General features: G+C 45.2%; 1 protein-coding gene across 2 annotated transcripts in view; it reads right to left on the minus strand.

Moving 5' to 3' along the window:
* Nucleotides 1-19969, minus strand: part of DEPTOR (DEP domain containing MTOR interacting protein) — a 93887-nt gene that overhangs the window by 18225 nt on the left and 55693 nt on the right. The window contains exons 5-7 of one of the 2 annotated variants that reach the window (XM_060243266.1): nt 5691-5894; nt 4047-4181; nt 692-762 (exon numbers count right to left, since the gene is read on the minus strand). In XM_060243266.1, the coding sequence (XP_060099249.1) occupies nt 692-762; nt 4047-4181; nt 5691-5894 (410 nt within the window). The remainder of the gene's footprint in view (nt 1-691; nt 763-4046; nt 4182-5690; nt 5895-19969) is intronic. The other variant, XM_060243268.1, reaches the window with a different exon arrangement.

The raw sequence follows: 19969 nt of genomic DNA on the forward strand, positions 1-19969 counted from the left end.
GCTTGGAGAAGGCATTTCTCTCTTTAAATCACTCCTCCAAGCCAAGTCAGCCAGGGGTTAAAGAATACATTTAAACTTAAAGTTGCTTTCTTTTCACTATCCCCCATTTTCTCTTCCTTCCTTCCTTCCTTCCTTCCTTCCTTCCTTCCTTCCTTCCTTCCTTCCATGTGATGTTCATGTCTTGTAGCTGTCAAACATCCAATGTGTATTCTGTGTGGCTCTTACATTAAGAGATGCAGATATAGTTCATCCCACCATAAGAATGATTGTGTGAACAGGGGTGATCTTAGTGAATTTGGTGCCCTGAACAAAGATCAAGGATGGTGCTTGGGAATCTCTGCTACTCCCTGCTAGGCTCCACCCCCTAACAGCTGGATCCAAGCAAGGGGCAGTGCTTATCCAGTGGAAGGAGATGAGAGCTACTGCTCTCCCTGGAAACCAGCTGCTTGAGGCATGGATGAAGCAGACACAAGCGGCTGCCGCCACAAAGACAGCCACCCCTCCTTGGTTCAGGGGACATGGCCGTGTCCAGTCCAGAGTGGAGCCTGGGAGCAGCTGCCCCATTGCCCAATGGTTAAGACCGCTGCAGTGTGTGTGAACCACTGAGCAAAATGTCATACAAATTATCCTACAAACAAGATAGCCTATTCCTAAAGGTAACAGAAGAGAAGCATGCGAAGCTGAGACATACTGTGAAGGTCTTCCTGGCATAGGGTGCGCCGGGCATCAGAAGTTCATCAGTAGTCACTGGTCTCTTTAACACTGTGGAACATGGAAAAGTGTTTTAAAAAGCTGTTCTTGGAGGCTGGGACTGAATCCATGGCATACGGCCTGCTTTTTCTGAGTTCCCATAGTGTTTCATGGGAATTGTTTGCCATGCCTACTCCCCTTTTAGCACCAAACAGTGAAGAATCTGTGCTGTTCCCTAATTCTCCTCTCCCCAGTTTAAACAATATTCTGCAGGCCTCATTTTGGGCAGCAGCTCACAGGAGCAGAGCTCTGGAACCTCTACATTTTATTGTGCTCTTTCTTTCTTTCTTACCCCCCCCCCCCCAAAAAAATAACCAAAACATATAAAGCAGACAGATGGAAATCATTATCATGCCACTGTGGCCACATAAGAGAAAGTAATTTTAAAAGCATGATGGCAGTAAGGTTTTATTAGGACAATTGTAATTCAAGAAAAATGTCGATGTAGATGCTAAACTGATATGATCTGGTGGTGTTGGGGGTGTGGCATATGCGAAGGATTTGCGCTAATGAGCTCCGGCACCTCTTTTTCTATGAAATGACCCCTGACGCTTTGCATCCTTTTAACTGAGTCTCAGTCCAGACACTGGCAATGTTCAGACATCACGGACAAACCGTGGTTTCATTAAACCTCCTTAACCTGCATGTGGGATAGAAGAACATTCCAGAGTGGGTTTTAGATTAAATTATGGATGTCATTTGGAGATTACACTGATTTGTTGATTTTAATGGTTTTTAATGTTGTGCTTTGGTGGTATTATGCTGATGTTTTTAACCTGCTGTAAATTGCCCAGAGCCCCATACAGTTGGGGATTGGACGTTTCAGAGATTTGAATGAACGAACGAACGAACGAATTAGTGATGAGACTGAGCCCTGAAAGTTTTCAAGCTCATCTGTTCCTTCCTTCCTTCCCGGTGCAGGCTGAAGACTGTCTGACTTGATACAAGACCGCAGTTAGTCATAATGTCTGAATCTGGCAAAATGACAATTTTTGGTTTATTTCTCGCTTACAAAATGAGATTCTAAATCACAGTCATTTGGTTTGTGAAGCTGTTCCTTTTCGGAAGGGAACTTTGCCTCCTGTCCAAAGGTTAATTTTCATGTCTGGCTCTGAAGGAAGAGTACATTAATGCAGAATGGAAGATGTGAGGAAGGAAGCCCCAAAACTGCTCTTTGATATTCAGATCTCCCTTTGGAATGAATGAAGAGCGACTGGTGGTAATGTATTTCCTGATCAGGAAGAGCGGTAGCAATGGGTGATCTTTCCTCTTTACGGAATTAGTTCGGAAAAAAAAACACTGGCCGCTTTCATCTCACTAAAGAGGGACTTGTCAAATATTGATTGAGAGCAACAGCTGGGAATATTCCTAATTCTCTACACTCATAGTTTTACCCTTTTATTGCTTTCCCCTTTCATGTGCTGCCCTGTTTAATTAAAGGGTCGTAATAAATCACAGGCGTGCTTGCCATCACAGCACTGGGTTTCCTCTGAGTCATGCAGAAAACTAGAGCGAACCACAAACCAGTTTAACCAGTTGTAAAGTGGGATTTCCCGCCTAATTTAAGGGCCAATTCTTTCAGCTGATAGACGAGTAAACCTGAGCAGCGGTTGTCACATCGATGCAGTGAGTAGACAGGTCAGCAGGGTGCATCGCTGAATCCAGGCAAAGATTGGTTCTTCAGGGGGATACAGCTGATGCCGAATTCTGTGCGCTTTGCTAGCCTGCACAAGACCGCTTCTGAACATGCCCCTGATGTGCTGAAGACAACACAATCCTCAGCGGCTCTGAAGCAGGCAAGTCGCAAGAGCCAACCCTCAAAATGCCCTGCAGGTGCACTGAAATGCAAGTCCTTGGCTAGCAAGCTGGGCTTCAGCACATAATATGCCAGTTTACATCAAGGCATATGCCCGACTCCTGATTATTTCTTTCAGTGTGCATGGAAATTTTCACCACAAAGGACTTCAAGTGTTGCATACAAGTGCAAGGATTGCCATGTGCTGGTTCAAATGGTGGAAAATACATAACTAGTGTGAACCGACGGAGAAATATAACACCACACGTACTGTTACCCTCACATGATGCGTCTGTTGCTGGCTCACTTCATTTCAGACTGCATGGAGGAATCGAGTCGTAGAATGTTCCCTTGCTTGAGTGCTCTATACCTTCAGACTGAGTGTATCAGCGAGAAGGGCTCCAAGGATCTGATCAGGTGACATGTTAAACACAATGTTACCTTCTGGTGTGTGTGGGGGGGGGGGGGTGCGCAAATCGGTTTCTGCACCTGCACAGAGGCAGGAAGAGCATCATCATTCCCTCGCTTCCCCCCCAAAATGTAATTTTGATAGCAGAAAAGGGCTGGGGGGGGGCGGGGGAGAGTGAGTTGTTTGTCCTACTGCCAGTTCCTCGTGTCTTCGGAGCAGAGATTTCAGGAGCTGATTTGCACCTCCACCACCCCCTTTTTAAAGGTGAGTTCCAAGTCACACATTAACCATGAGTTAGGCTGGGGTTTCTCACAACCTGCATTTAATGTATTGTCTAATCAGATCCTAGCACAGGGATGGCCAAACTTGCTTAACCTAAGAGCCACATAGAATAAATGTCAGATGTTTGAGAGCCACAAGACATGAATGACATATGTTTGACAGCTGGAAGGAAGGAAGGAAGATAGAGGGAGAAGGGAGGGAGAGGTGGAAAGAAAGCAACTTTAAATGCATTCCCCAAGCCACCAGCTGGCTTAGCTTGGAGGAGTGATTTAAAGAAAGATATGCCTTTTCCAAGTCAGCCAACAAGGTGGTGGGGGCTTTGAGAGCCACACAATATGCGTGAAAGAGCCAGTTTGGCCACCCCTGAATGTAACTACCCGGATGTGCAGATAGTATCTCCTGTTTTTACTGTGAGACAAAGATTCCGTCTCCAATCCAATGTGATTTAGGGAGCTTTCACACATGCTGAATCATGCACTTTCAATCCACTTTGCAATGGAATCTTCCTGTGCAAAATGGGGAAACCCACTTACAAACTATTGCTTAAGTGGATAATTCAGCATGTGCGAAAGCACCTGCAGTCAAGCAACAGTGGCATCACGTGAGGCTATGATCATGGAGTGCGGCTCCGAATTAGAGGTCTATAATAGTAGCGTATAATAGCAGTACAGCTGTCCCTAGTATCCCAAATCCCACCAGACTCCTCCAAAGTTCTCTAGGCACGGCAGACAGAAACGTTTTTTTGTTTTCATTGTTCTCTGTGTAAGAGAGAGCTGTCGATGTTGTAACAGGCACTGATGCTGCCCTTACCAGATTTGGGGTTGCAGAGGACTGGTGGACTGCTACTGAGGGTCGGGCTGCTGCTGAAGTACCCGCTGCTCCCGCAACTGCTCATGCTGCTCCGCCGGACTGCAGAGATGATCTTTATCTCCTTGCTGGGGCTCACTGTCCAACAAAAAAGAAATACAGAAGAAGGAAATTATTATTGCCTCTTGAGGTACAATTTTCCTCGAAGAACCTACGTCTGTTCATCGGATGGCTGCCGGAATACCCCCATCTACCTTTAACAGGCAGATTTCCTGCCACGATACCAGAGGAGGACAAGAGCAAGGTTTTGAGTTCAGCAGCACCAAGGAATACCAGGGTCCTGACGTGGAGGCAGGCAGTGGCAGACCACCTCTGAAAGTCTGCTGCCTTGAAAAACCCAACAGGGATCACCGTAAGTCAGCTGTGACTTGAAAACACTTTCCACCACCAGCAACAAAATCCAACATGATTTCCAGAGTACAAAAGATTTTAAGAATTAAAGCTCTCTTCATCAGATACAAGCAGGAACGGAGACCCCTGAGCCCAGTCAGAAAGTGGGAAGGGAATGGAGCAGGTATCATGGGGAGGAGGTATTTATGAGTTTCCTGCATTGTGCAGGGACTAGATAACCCTGGAGGCCCCTTCCAAGTCTTATGATCAGTGTTCCTTCTAAGCTGAGTTAGTGTGAGCTAGCTCAGTTTGGTGTGGAGCCAGTTTGGTGTGGAGAGCCATTTTGGTGTAGTGGTTAAGTGTGCGGACTCTTATCTGGGAGAACCGGGTTTGATCCCCCACTCCTCCACTTGCAGCTGCTGGAACGGCTTTGGGTCAGCCATAGCTCTGGCAGAGGTTGTCCTTGAAAGGGCAGCTACTGTGAGAGCCCTCTCCAGCCCCACCCACCTCACAGGGTGTCTGTTGTGGGGGAGGAAGATAAAGGAGATTGTGAGCCGCTCTGAGACTCTTCGGAGTGGAGGGCGGGATATAAATCCAATATCTTCTTCTTTAACCTCTGGCTCACACATTTTTGTCTTAGCTCAAGAAAAATGGCCCCAGAACAAACTAATTTATGCAGTAGCTCACAATTTAATGGCAGTAGCTTACAAAGCAGAGTTTTTGCTCACAAGAATCCATAGCTTAGAGGGAGTATTGCCTATGATTCTAAGAAGGGAGTCAAGATGGAAATTCAAAATGGAATCAGCTTGATTAGAGCAGGGGAGAAAGGCTTCAGGGCAGAGAAATCAGGTCCTGATTTCAGATGAGATAAATTTAATTGATTGCAAAGCATCATAAATAATATCCAAGTTGCCAGATGTCATAGTCCCACTGTACATTGCATTGGTCAGGCCACACCTGGAGTCTTGTGTGCACTTCTGGAGGCCTCACTTCAAGGTGGAACAAGTGCAGACGAGAGGGATGAGAATGATCAGGGGCCTGGAGAACAAGCCCTATGAGATACAGTTTGCTCTAGCTTGAATTGGTACAATCCATTCCACCACCTCAAAGATCTACCATCTCGTTTTGCTCTGCTGTGTGCGTCAACCACATAGGCCTGAATCTTGGGTCAATGTAGAAAGGCATCAGTTCACTCTGATGATCCCTTCTAATGCTTTCTTTGGCCCTGAAATTAAAGGAATCAGCAAATGCCTTTACATCTAAACAAGAACGTACCTGAAAGGAAACTGGTGTGTTTTTTGTTGTCGTGATTTTGCTTGCGCAGGCAGAAGGGACTGTCATGACTCTCTGGTATCAAACGGGATTTCTCAGAAAGCAGCTCCATCAACCTTCTCCTCCGACGGAAGTTCATACGAAACTGGAAGAGCAGGTTGCTGTCTACAAAGTGGTGTTTGTTGGACACTGAGAAGGATGGAAAGAGAGAGAAATGGATAGATCTCACACGGCAGGTTATAAAAGTCAGGACAGAAATAGTAAGCCCTGTACTTGTTTACAGAACACCAGTCATTTACTCCCAAGTTCAAGTTTAGCAATAAAGAGACTTCACTTCAGTATGCTCTGTGTGGAAATGTAATAAGCATCAACTCTTTTTGGTCAGAGAGGGAGAGAGAAAGAAGCAAGACTTAGTCAAGAGCACAGGAGCCATGGTGTGACTGAAACAGAACTCAATCAAAGGCAAAGGAGCTATGGTCCAGTGGATGGAGCACATGCTTTATACAGGGAAGCTGCATGGTGTGCAGAGGTGACTGCATGTTATCTGCATTCAGGTCCAATCCTTGCCTCTCCTGTTAAAGACTCTCAAAGGATGCTGGGAAATATCTTCCTCTTCCTCAGATGCTGAGCAACCATGAGCCAGAGAAGATAATACTGAGCCCAGTGGACCAATGGTCTAAGCCAGTACAAGCCAGCTTCATCTGCCTGCACAAAGGTTATTAAAATAAGGATTTGAAGGGACCCAGGATGGGGTGATGAGTGCACAGAGCAACAGGACAGGAAGCTTGCTTTACTCAGGGTTGCCAGGCAACCAGCAGGAGGTGGGGGAGATGGAAACTTACAGATAGGGGTGCGACTGTTGTCCCCAGTGCAATGGCATCACCATCCATGAGCAAAGATAAAGTTGTGTAACTGCACTGGGATGGCAATCATGCCCTTCCATTTTGCCATCAGTTTCCTCCCAACGCACAGGTGAGTGGCAGTGTGGATAGGGCTGCCAATCCCCAGGTGGGGGCAGGGGATCCCTTGGTTTGGAGGCCCTCCCCCACTTCAGTTTCATCAGAAAGTGGGGGGCGGGGGAGAGGAAAATGTCTGCTGGGCACTCCATTATTCCCTATGAAGACTGATTCCGATAGGGAATAACGGAGAATTGCTCCCCAGATATCTGGGGCTTTGGGGGGGGGGGTTGTTTTTTGAGGTAGAGGCACCAAATTTGCAGCATAGCATCCAATGCCTCTCCTCAAAAGACCCTCCAAGTTTCAAAAGTTTCTCCAGATGTTTTTTGCCTACAACTCCCATCAGCCCCAGCCATTGGCCATGCTGGCTGGGGCTGATGGGAGTCGTAGGCAAAAAACATCTGGAGAGCTACCGTTGGCCACCCCTGCCATAAAGTACATCCTCCAAAGTAGCCATTTTCTCCAGAGGAACTGATCTTGGTCACCTGGAGATCAACTGTGATAGCAGAAGATCTCCAGGCCCCACAACACAAAAAGAGAATCACGGCAAAAAGAGATAGCTAAACAGTACAAAGCACACAGCTTACTGCGACACCAGCTTCCATTTCAAAATAAACCAATTCAGCAACCTTGAAAAACAATAACAGGGTATGAAGAAATTGCTAAAAGGATTGTTTGCAGTTTGAAGAAGCTCAGTCGAAACAAGGGTTCCAGTACGACTTTGTCTGCTCAAATTTGGATTATTGGCTGCAACCATCAACAGACATTGATCATTTTCATTATTGCACCAGGGATTTCAAGGAATGAACTGAGCAATTTGCCTCAGAAAAAGAGTGAACTCTTGGTGTATACGTTTCCTTTTTGTATCAAGGACTAATTGGATGGTTGTTTATGAAGTTAATACATGTTATTGTTTTTCAAGGTTGTCGAACTGGTTTATTTTGAAAGGAAGCTGGTGTCACGGGAAGCTGTGTGCTTTGTACTGTTGACCCACCTGGAGGTTGGCAACCCTAACAGGGGACACCATGGCTTGCACAGGCACCATACCGGATCCCTGTAATAGATTATGGCAATCCCATCCCCTGACCTCCCTCCTCCTAGGTTGTTCCAGAATTCTGAGAAATCTGGTGGACAGGGCTGTTTTGTGGCACGTTAGGCCACCCCCTCCCCCCCCCCCCCCAATATAGCCAATCCTCCAGGCAAGAGCTTACAGGGTTTTCAGTACAGCGCCTACTATAAACTCCAGGAGGATTGCCTACAACAGGGGTGTGTGGCCTAATATGCAAAGGAGTTCCGGCTACAAAAAAAAAAGCCTTGCCGGTGGATACTCTTGTTGACAACTTCACTCCACCTTCTTACTGAGCGCAGCCTTGGAAACCCACACCAGGTAAATCTGTTCCCCAAGTCTAGGATAAAACCCTGAATAACAAATGCTAAATACACACTTTGATATGATCGTTTTTTTGTGCTCCCTCATTCAGCTGTTCCCCATTCTTCCCCCTGAAGGCTGTAACACCTTCTTTTTAGCCAGGTGTGTGCTTGATCTCCCTGCTGCGGTAATTCCTGGAAAGACGCCCTGCGCCCGGCTTTAGGAAAAGAACTTCTGCCAAGAATAATATTCCCTCTGCTTTAAACCAACAGCTTTATATAACATCTTCTTCCCAGCCCTAGAGATGCCAGCCTCCAGGTGGGACCTAGGGATTCCCCAGAATTACAAGCTAATCTCAAGACTACAGAGATCAGTTTCCCTGGTGAAAATGGACACTTTGGAAGGTGGGCTCACTGAGGTCCCTGTCCTCCGCAGGCTCCATCTCTACACCTCCAGTTTTCTAGCCTGAAATCTGGCAACCCTGACCCTCCCCCCTCTTCCCCCACTGGTAGCCAGGGAGGATGTGGCAATCACCTAAGACTGAATTTAGAGAACACTGCAGTACAAAGATAACTTCATTCTCTCAATGCTCTACTAACTGCCAAAAGATACTGGTGACCAAAGATACAGTCCTGAGTAACTATGGGCCACTGGCAGGAGAAATTTACCTTTTTTAGAGACATTTTAAGACAGAATGATGTTACACTGCTGTGTTATTAAAAAAGAAAAACTAGCAGAGTGTTTCTGCGTGACCAGTCATGTACAAAATGGCAATAATCCCCCATGAATTTGAATGTTTGTCTAAAGACAGACAGGGATTTCATTTTTTTTTTTTTTGGACACAGAATCTTAGAGTTGCAAGGGACCTCCAAGGTCATCTAGTCTAACCCCCTGCACAATGCAAGGACTTCACAAATATCCTCCCCCTAAATTTACGGGATCTGTATTGTTGTCCGATGGCCATTTAGCCTCTGTTTTAAAACCTCCAAGGAAGGATAGCCCACCACCTCCCAAGGAAACCTGAGGAACCGCTTTAATTGTCAAGAAGTTCTTCCTAATGGCATTCACCAATGAATGATGGCCATCACTTTTAGATGACTTTTATTTACCTCATTTATGCCCTGTCTTTATCCCCAAAGGGGAATCAAAGCAGCTTACATTCTTCTCCTCTCCTCCTTTTTATCCTCACAACAGCCCTGTAAAGTAGGTTAGGCTAAGAGGATGCAATGGGGCCAAACTCAGCCAGCAAACTTCTGTGACAGAGGGGGATTTGAACATGGGCCTCCCAGATTCTAGCCCAGCAAGGAAAACAAAAGTAGGTCATCCACCAATGCTCAGTGAATAAAACAGTTTTTAGTCGGCATCCAAGAGAGCAATGCTGGTACTACACGACTGTACATGGAGAATTTAAAAGGCAAAGTGGGAATCTGAAAGGCATATTCCCAACTGCCACCTACCCAGCCTCAGAAGGCAGAGGTATCACAGGGAGAGACCTTCTTGATTGTCCCATCATTCAAAGATGCTCATTTGGTGGGTACATGAGAGAGGGCCTTTTCAGTGACAGCCCCATGATTATGGAACAACCTGGTACACCTTCATTTTCACTTCACTTTTGATCTTTTGGAGGCAGCCGAAGATGGTTTTCTTTAGGATTGTGATTAAAGCAGTCCTAAATTGTGCCTTTAAAGTTTTGGTTTTATGGTTTTTTTAAAAACATGTTTCTTATTAATACTGCAAGCCCCTTGGGCTCTCTAAGGAAGACAGGCAGCTAATAAATTATTTTAAACAAATGCCCCCAAAAGAGTCTGAACTTGGCAACACAATATTTAAGGAGAATCACCAGGCATGTATAATTTATTTCCTGTACCTCAATTCTACATACAGCATTACAGCATAAAAGGAAGGAAATCAGTATTTTCCTGTACAGCAAGAAACATGATTTATGATATTTATGAGAAAAGATTCCACAAGATAGTGAAGGGCCAAGGCTCAATGCTACAGCACCTGCTTGGCATGCAGAAGGTCCCAGGTTCAATCCCTGGCACTCCCAGTTTAAAAGATCAGGTGGGAGGTGATGAGAAAGACCTTTGCCTGAGATCCCCGGAGAGCCTCTGCCAGTCTGAGTTGACAATGCTGACTATGAAAGAGATATGAACACACGAAGCTGAAGCAGACCCTCGGTCCATCCATGTCAGTACTGTCTACTCAGACTGGCAGTGGCTCTCCAGGATCTCAGGCAAAGGTCTTTCACATCACCTCCTACCTGAACCCTTTTAAATGGAGAAGCCAGGGATTGAACCTGGGACCCTTCAGCATGCAAAGCAGATGCTTTACCACCAAGCCACAGTCTCTCCTCAGTATAAAGCAGTTGTATGTGTGTTCCTCCATGTGGTGCGGACTGTACTACACACACTGATGATTTCCACCATGTTCCTGCACTGTGTTCTATGGACTATCAGGGATCAGAGTGGAGGAAAACTGATTATATGGAGGTTAAGAAAATGGAGTGGGGGTGGGGAGAGATTGCAGCTTCTAGCTTTGTCTTATTCCGAGTCCTAATGAGCAGGCCGACTGCTACATCCTCTGCCCCTTGGTTTCTGGAATCCACCACCTGCAGTTATCATTATTAAATTGCAACAGAGGGGCCCAGATCTCTTCCATCTTTTCCAATTTTTGCAGTTTGTTTCATTGCCAGCTTCCTTGGCTCTTTGCACCAGGTGTGCTTTCCAATCCCCCCCAGGCCTGCATTAAAGCTGCTCAGTTTTAAAATTGAAATCGCAGAGGATGTTACATTTTGTAGCGATTCATTTCCTCGTTTCGAGCTTCTAATTACACTATAGATGGTATCTGACTTCATTACAGGGAGAAAGAGCGGGGATGATCTCATCGCTTTCAATATACGCAGTGAACATCTGGAGAGGGGACAAAAGTTTCAGCAACTGCCTAGCCAGCCCCCGCCCTAAATGTGAAGATCGCTTCCTTTCCTTTCTGCCTTGAGCATTGCCAACCTCCAGGTGGGGCCTGGAGATCTGGAGTCACAATAGATCTCCAAATTAGAGTTTCCCTGGAGAAAATGGCTGCTTTAGAGCATGGAGTCTATGGCACTGTACCCCACAGAAGTCCTTCCCCAATCCCCACACCAACTTCCTGTAAAGCTCCCAGAAGTACAGCTGATCTCCAGAACAGTTCCTCTGGAGAAACTGGTTTCTTTTGGAGGACTCTGTGACATTATCCCCTACTGAGGTCCCTCCTGTCTCCAAAATCCACCCTCTCCAGGCTGTACCTTCAACTCTCCAGGAATTTCTCGATCTGGGTTTGACAACCCTTAGGGTTGCCAGGTCCAACTCTAGAAATATCTGGAGACTTTGGGGGTAGAGCCAGGAGCAAGGGTGTAACCAGCATGACTGAATTCCAAAGGGAGTTCTGGCCATCACATTTAAAGGGACCACACGTCTTTTAAACGCCTTCCCTCCATTTGGAATAATGAAGGATAGGGGCATCTTCTTTGGAGCCTCATAGAATTGGACCCCCTGGTCCAATCTTTTTGAAACTGGGGGGGTGTTTTGAGGAGAGGCACTGGATGCTATGCTGAAAATTTGGTGCCTCTACCTGAAAAAACAGGGGTCCCAGAGTCCCAGATACTCATGGATCCTTTCTCCATTATACCCTATGGGACTCAGTCTCCATATATTGGAGCGCCCAGCAGACAAGCTCCATCCCCAAACCTCCAGGAATTTCCCAACCTGGATCTGGCAACCCTAACCCCATCCCCTGCCAGTGGTCAAAGGGGACCCTAGTTGCTGCCAATCATGTGCATGTAATTTTCCCCCAATGGGGTTAAAGCAGCTAGGGGGCTGCCAATAGCTGCTGGGGACAGATTCAGAACAGGGAAAGAGTGCAGCAGAAAAGGATTAACCCCCCCCCCAATCAAAACTGGAACCCCCTTCATAGCGGCAGATTTTGAGGAGGGGTGGGGTTGGAATTTAAATACAAAAAAAAAATGGGCAGGTCATATTTAATCTTGAATGGGATCACTTATGGTTGCCAACCTCCAGGTGGGGTCTGGGGATCTGGAATTGCAAACAATCTCCAGACAATAGAGATCAGTTCTTCTGGATAAAAAGGCAACTTTAGAGGATGGACTTTATGGCATTATACCCTACTGGGGTCCTTCCTCTCCCCAAACCCCACCTTTTTCAAGGTCACCCCCAAATCTCCATACTGGAGCTGGCAACCCTACTGCTCTTCTCTTCCCTCTCCAATGCAAACACTTCATTCCTGTAAGCAAGACTGTCTGCTCCTGTCTCAAACTCACGAACAACTAAATAGCCACTTTCTGTGTTTCCATTAAAAAAAAAACTTGGCTCAACACACATACCAGATATCTAAACTCAAATTTATTTTCCTCTTCTTCCCACTTTTAAAAAAAACCCTCCAATAAACTGTTTTTTTTTTAAAGCACACAAAATACCAAATACATTTTATAAATAACTCAACCGCATTGAAAGGTCATTCCTACAGAAAATAGCACAGCTTTCTGATCCTTTATCTTTGTGTCCATAGTGGATTTTTAAAGAATGTATTATAGGACTCCTATAGTTTTTAAAGGATGTATCATAGGAGCCCGCTTTTCTAAAACTGTACACTTTTTTTTGGTGCATGTTAAGTTCTAAAAGAATAATGGCACTTGTGCCCATTGCTTTTAAAGGCATAGCCCAGCTTTTACATTAAATGTGCAACTAAGGCAGAGAGCTCCCCTACCCCCAATTTCTCAAAAAGCCTTGTGATCTAATGTGGCGTTTGCAAATGTACTTTAAGGAGTGGCCTGCATTCAGAATCTAGACTCTGATGCTAACAATCTATATATTCTCTTTCCAGAGCTCATCTGTATTCTCTAGCTTTATATTTAAAACGCTCCAATTACGGTATTCTGTCTTACTCGTCCAATGTTGCATCGTGCCTTAGGCCTGAAGAATGAAAGCCAGAACGAGATTATGCAGACAGGAGTACACTAAATTCTTACTGGGTCACCAATGGCAGTGGTTTAGTCTACTCCAATTGTGCCCCCTTGTACTGTCTTACATAAGTGAATGGTAGCTATTTACTCTTACGGGGAAAGGGAAAAGAAGTCAGCAGAAGCAAATCTGACAAGGCCCCCCCATTATATACTAGACCTAGCTACCATCTTCAACACAAGGTAGGTTCCCCTCTTTCCAACTGATACAAAGCCTTTAGCTAGTCTGCCTTTATATGAGTGTTCAGGTAGCTCCACAAAACAACAATCAGAATGAAAAGAACCCCAATGAAGAAAAGGAAAAGCTTCTTATTTCTCTAACCGGAATACAAATCAAAGAAGGAAATGGCAAAAACTGAATGGTCGCAGAATGAAACAGACAAGGAATGTGGCAGCACACCAAGAAACCTTTACAAGTCTACAATTTTCTGTCTATTGGAGGAAGATCTGAGGGAGGAAATAAGCTAGTGAGGAAAACAGAAAAGGGCCCAAGAAAATTATACTGCACCTGATCCTGGAGAAAGGGGTGCCGGAGGGACGGGAGAGCATGCCAGGGGAAGTCCAGTCTCTGGTGGCAAAGATTCCAAAGGGGAAAGGAAGCAATCCAAGGTGGGGTAAAAATCCAGGTGTCCAGGAAGACAGCCAACCGCTTAGCAAATTTAAGGGAGCAGCCCTCAATCACAGTGGGGTAGGCTTAGAAATGTATGGGCCTTGGTTCTCATTGGAAGATTTTTGAATTTAGGGGGGTGAAAGGTAAAAAGAGCCCCAAATATGGGCATGCTCTGTACAAGAAAGCCAACTCAGGGTGGGACACTCACCCAGAGTACCAGTTTGGGCTGCTTTAATAAAGGATTTGATGGCCCTCTCAGGCTCTTGATTAAGAACATAAGAGAAGCTATGTTGGATCAGGCCAATGGCCCATCCAGTCCAACACTCTGTGTCACATAGTGGCCAAAAAAATTATTTATACACACACACACACATATATACACACACTGTGGCTAATAGCCACTGATTGACCTCTGTTCCATATTTTTATCTAACCCCCTCCTGAAGCTGTCTATGCTTGTAGCCGCCACCACCTGTGGCAGTGAATTCCACGTTAATCACCCTTTGGGTGAAGAAGTACTTCCTTAACCTAACTGCTCAGCAATTTCATCGAATGCCCACAAGTTCTTGTATTGTGAGAAAAGTACTTCTTTCTCTACTTTCTCCATCCCATGCATTATCTTGTAAACCTCTATCATGTCACCTTGCAGTCGACGTTTCTAAAGAGCCCCAAGCGTTTTAACCTTTCTTCATAGGGAAAGTGTTCCACCCCTTTAATCATTCTAGTTGCCCTTTTCTGCACTTTTTCCAATGCTATAATATCCTTTTTGAGGTGAGGTGACCAGAATTGCACACAGTATTCCAAATGAGACCACACCATCGATTTATACAGGGGCATTATGATACTGGCTGATTGGTTTTCAATTCCCTTCCTAATAATTCCCAGCATGGTGTTGGCCTTTTTTATTGCAATCGCACACTGTCTTGACATTTTCAGTGAGTTATCTACCACGACCCCAAGATCTCTCTCTTGGTCAGTCTCTGCCAGTTCACAACCCATCAACTTGTATTTGTAGCTGGGATTCTTGGCCCCAATGTGCATTACTTTGCACTTGGCCACACTGAACCGCATCTGCCACGTTGACGCCCACTCACCCAGCCTCAACAGATCCCTTTGGAGTTCCTCACAATCCTCTCTGGTTCTCACTACCCTGAACAATTTAGTGTCATCTGCAAACTTGGCCACTTCACTGCTCACTCCCAACTCCAAATCATTTATGAACAAGTTAAGAGCATGGGACCCAGTACTGAGCCCTGCGGCACCCCACTGCTTACCGTCCTCCACTGCAAAGACTGCCCATGTTAGGGAGTGGAGGAGGAACCACCAAGCTGGACGGCTTGCTTATTGTCCTGTACACCTCTTTTCTTATGGTCAAAAAGGGTGTGGAGCAACTCTGGAATCTGAATGGGGCTTTGATGAAAGTTTTCAGGAAGGTGGGTTGCTCCCAGCCAGCAATGCCCTGGAGCAACCTCTGCCTAGATCCAGGGACCTCCGTTTGGTATTCAAAAGAATATTTAATCCAGGGCTCTGGCAGCTATATCAGGGCAAATATAGGGGTCCCTGTGGAGGAATCTTGTTTGCTGGGGAGCAGAAAGTCCATAGACTCTGAGGTTTTTGAGAGCAACCTTCACCTTAATGGTACCTCAGACATTTAAAGAGTCTGAAGCTAGAGGGGAAAGTTGGCACGGTAGTTCAGATGGGCATATGGAGCTATCAGGATTGCCAGGTTCCCCCCTGGCCACTGATGGGGCATGGGGTGGTGGTGGTAAGTGTTGCCAGATCCAGGTTGGGAAACTTATAGAAATTTAGGGATGGAGTCTGAGGACAGGAACCTCAATGGGGTACAATGCCCCAGAGTCCACCCACCAAAGCAATCATTTTCTCCAGGAGAACTAATCTCTGTAATTCCAGGGGATCCCCAGGTCCCACCTGGAGACTGGCATCCCTAGGAGCGATCTGTAATCTGGCTAAAGTTTTAAAAACACACACACACTTCAGAGTTAAATCTATCACTAAGGTTCCATATAGATCAACATTCATATAACATCTTATGTGGGGCTGAGATTGGGAACTCTCTTCATGAACCAAAACTCTGTGACTGCCTGTGGAAATCCTGAATGTCTGAGAAAAGGATTCTGGCCTAGCCTTTCCTTTCTGTGCTAATGTTGTATTTACAGAACTCCTTCAGCTCTCCTCAGCATAATAACCTCAGGTTCCTTTAGAGTTGCCAAGTCCCCCTGGCCACCAGCATGGGAGGGGAGTGGGGTTACAGCTGCCAGATCCAGGTTGGGAAACTCTTGGAGATTTGGGGATGGAGCCTGGAGAGGATAGGGACCTCAGTGGGGCTCAATGCCGCAGAACCCACCCGCCAAACCTGCCATTTCCTCGGGAGAAACTGTCTCAGTCTGCAGAGGAGCTGTAATTCAGTGGGATTCCCAGGTCTCACCTGGAAGCTGGCATCTCTTTCCTGCCTGGGAATTAAGATCACAGGAAGAGGCCCTTCTGACTGTCAATCAATGAAAGAAGTTCATTTGGTGGGTACAAGAGATGGGGCCTTTTCAGTGATGTCCCCACAATTCTGGAACAATCCTGCCCCCAGGAGTTGCACCTGGCCCCCTGTCTTTCCGTCTATATGAGGCAGCTAAAAATGGTTTTATTTAGGACGGCATTTGAATAAAGCATTGAATAAAACATTGCGATTTTAAATTTTGGCTTTGTATATTTTTGTGTGATCTATTTTATTTATATCGTAAGCCACCTTGAGCTCCATAAACAAGAAAGGAGACTAATAAATGCTTTAAATAAAAATAAATCATAAGAGGACTTGCCCAGGAAGCACAGGATAAACATACATGTTTATTAGAAACAGCAAGACTACTCTGACCTGGATAGCCCAGGCAAGCCAATCTCATCAGATCTCAGAAGCTAAGCAGGGTCAACTTGAGCGACTATTTGGATGGAGACCTCTTTGGAATACCAGAGGCGGGAGGCAGTGGCAGGCTTTATTCAGCCACCTCTTCCTGAATATTCTCCAGGCCCCCAGTAGGGGACAGTCACAAGAGGTTACTATGACTTCCAGGTGCATACACACACATGCACATAAAAATACAAAAAAGAAACAGCAAGGCTGCGATCACACACACTAATGCACTTTCAATCCACTTTCAGTGCATTTTCCAACTGGATCTTGCCAGTTCACACAGTAAAATCCAGTTGGAAAGTGCCTTGTAAATGGATTGAAAGTGCATTAGTTAGCACGTGTGACTGCAGCGCAGGACCAGCTCCAGCATGGTGTGCTGGCTACAGTGTCAGTCTAAGAACTGGGAGACCCAGCTTCGGTTCCCCATTCTGCCATGGAAGCTTTGAGGAGTGACCCAGGGCCAAGTACACACTCTCAGCCTCCCCTACTTCACAGGGTTGTTGGGAGGATAAAATGGATAAGTGAGGAACGCTGTAAGCCTTCAGAAGGCAGAAAGCATAGCCAGGACAAAGGGGCAGTCCTCGGGGAAGAGTTCAAAGAGCAGACTGGTTTGGAGACAACAGGTTTCGCCTCACCATCCATACTTGGACTAGAGACCCAGAGCTGAGTAATTTTTAAGAGCAGTGACTTCTAATCTGGAGAATTGGGTTTGATTCCTCCCATTGAGGCCTGCTGAGAGACCTTGGGATAGTCACAGTTCTCTCAGAACTCTCACAGCCGCATTTACCTCAGAAGTTGCCTATTGTGGGGCAGGGGATGCAATTTGAGTCTCCTTATGATAGAGAAAAGCAGGGTATAAAAACCTATTCTTCTAAGAGAGGACATTCAGGTCCCTTCTGATTCTGTACTAACATTACGCAGACCCGGAAGCTTTACTTTATCATCATTTTGTGCTTATTCAACAATAACTGGGGCCAAGTTCTGTTATAAAAGGTGATGGCATTTTTTAAAGATGACCTACGAGGCACAAAAGGTATTTTATTCCCTACTCGGTCCTCAGCCAAAGACTTCATTCAGTCCTCGCCAAGCCCAGGCAGCCGTGCCAATTAGTGTTAATTGAATCTATATTGACAAAGCTGACACACAAGACACAGGAAACCGTTTGGCTCTCGGAGAGCAGAGTGAGCTCGCCAACGGATACACGGTATTTACTTGCAAATAAAGTGGACTTCCATAAAGACCTCAGTAAAAAGGGAATACAATGAATACCAGACAACTGTTGTTTCAAATTAAGTTGACAATTTGGAAATGGTACACGTATGTTTTTGTGTGTGTATGTGGAGGAGGGTGTTCTAATTTTCTAGCTGTAGTAGTCTTACTAAGTCTACGGATACTGTAATTAAAGCAGACGTTACAGTCCTTACATAAACCCATAATCATTATCTCTCTGCTGAGATATACTTTCTAACTCTATACAATATACTTTCTAACTCTAGCAAAACAGCAATGAAATCCGTAGGATGAGCTAAGTCTCCCTTCAAACCAGATCTCCTGCTGGCAAAGCATACTACAAATAAAGTGATTTGTCTATGGTCCGTTAACAAGCTTTATACCACCCTGAAGCCCCTTTGGGGAGTCAATAAGAACACTCCATCACAAACAATGAGCCAACAAAAGGGACTGGCACACATCTGTAATGGGCACTAATTCAGTGGGTTTCCATTACTGCGTCTCCAGGAGAAATTTTGCTTGACTGGCCTGGGACATTTGTTACCTGAATGACAGCTGCCATCTGACAAAGCAAAGTTACCTCCTCTTTCCAGACTTCTGGGTGTGGAAGCAAAATGCAGTCTTGGGAACTAACGGGCAGCACAGTTGTCTTTGGCCTTGGGTTGCCAGCACTGGGTTGTGAAACAGCTGGAGATTTTGGGGGTGAAGCCTGGGGAGGGAGGGGTTTGGGGAGGGGAAGGACCTCAATGAGGTATAATGCCATAGCGTCCACACTCCAAAGCAGCCATTTTCTATAGAGGTAGTAAATACTACTGGAACCGGTGTAAAGATAAGCAATATAAGATAACCACTGGAAGCAATAAAACTTTCATGCCAAGCGTGTAAATATGCGTTTTCAGTGAAGTTAAACAAAAACAGAACTAAGGAACACTGAACATTCTTGAAATTTTCCCCACAAAGTTTCTCAACAGTCACAAAGAATGATAGCCTCTTCAAATAGGACTTAATGAAGACGTGGGTGAAATCTTTAATTTCTTAGTGTTCCACTAGTGATGATGCGGAGAGAATAAGGAATTGCTTTCAATAGTTTCAATAGTTAGTTCTTCCTCAGCGTCTTTCTCCTGACGTTACATGGAGCCAGTAGCAGCAAATTAGAGCATGCATGGATCCATGTTGTAAAGAGTAGAGCTGTGGCTCCATGTAACGTCAGGAGCAAGAGGCTGAGGAAGAACTAACTATTGAAACTGTGAGGACTGCTTTTAAAAGCGGTTCCTTATTCTCTCCGCACCATCACGAGTGGAACATTAAGAAATGAAGGACTTCACCCACGTCTTCATTAAGTCCTGTTTGAAGAGATTATCATTCTTTGTGATTGTTTGTTTATTTATTTATTTATTTATTTTATGATTATATCCTGCCCTTCCCAACAAGTGGCTCAGGGCGAGAGACTTTGTGGGAAAATTTTTTTGATTTGTCACCAAATGGTCCCCGATTCTAGAAAAAATAGACACGGAATCTGGGTACTCAAATTCTTTCAACCGGAGAACCCTACCCAAGGAAATTCTATCACTATAATGTCTTTGCAATAACGAGGTAAAATCTAAGTTTATGTTATCCTGTTTTTGATTGTGTTATTTCTATTATACCTATGTAATGCTGCAAAATCCAATAAAAATTTATTTTCATTTTTAAAAGAAAGAATGTTCAGTGTTCCTTAGTTCTGTTTTTGTTTAACTTCACTAAAAATGCATATTTACATGCTTGGCATGAAAGTTTTATTGCTTCCGGTGGTTATCTAATATTGCTTATTTTCTGTACGGGAACTGACTTTTCTCCCTTAGAGATCAGTTCTGATTCCAGAAGCTCTCCAGGCCCCACTGGAGGCTGGCAACCCTGCTTGTGGCTGAGATGTGCTGGCACCACCCTTCGTCTCTGTGATGGTGATATATTTATTCAATGTATGTATCGGTAGGGCTTTTTTTAATTGCAGGAACTCCTTTGCATATTAGGCCACACACCCCTGATATAGCCAATCCTCCAAGAACATAAAGGTAAAGGTAGTCCCCTGTGCAAGCACCAGTCGTTTCTGACTCTGGGGTGACGTAGCATCATGACGTTTTCACGGCAGACTTTTTAGGGGGTGGTTTGCCATTGCCTTCCCCAAG

This window comes from Heteronotia binoei, chromosome 7 (genome assembly GCF_032191835.1).
Source record: "Heteronotia binoei isolate CCM8104 ecotype False Entrance Well chromosome 7, APGP_CSIRO_Hbin_v1, whole genome shotgun sequence".
Taxonomy (NCBI): domain Eukaryota; kingdom Metazoa; phylum Chordata; class Lepidosauria; order Squamata; family Gekkonidae; genus Heteronotia; species Heteronotia binoei.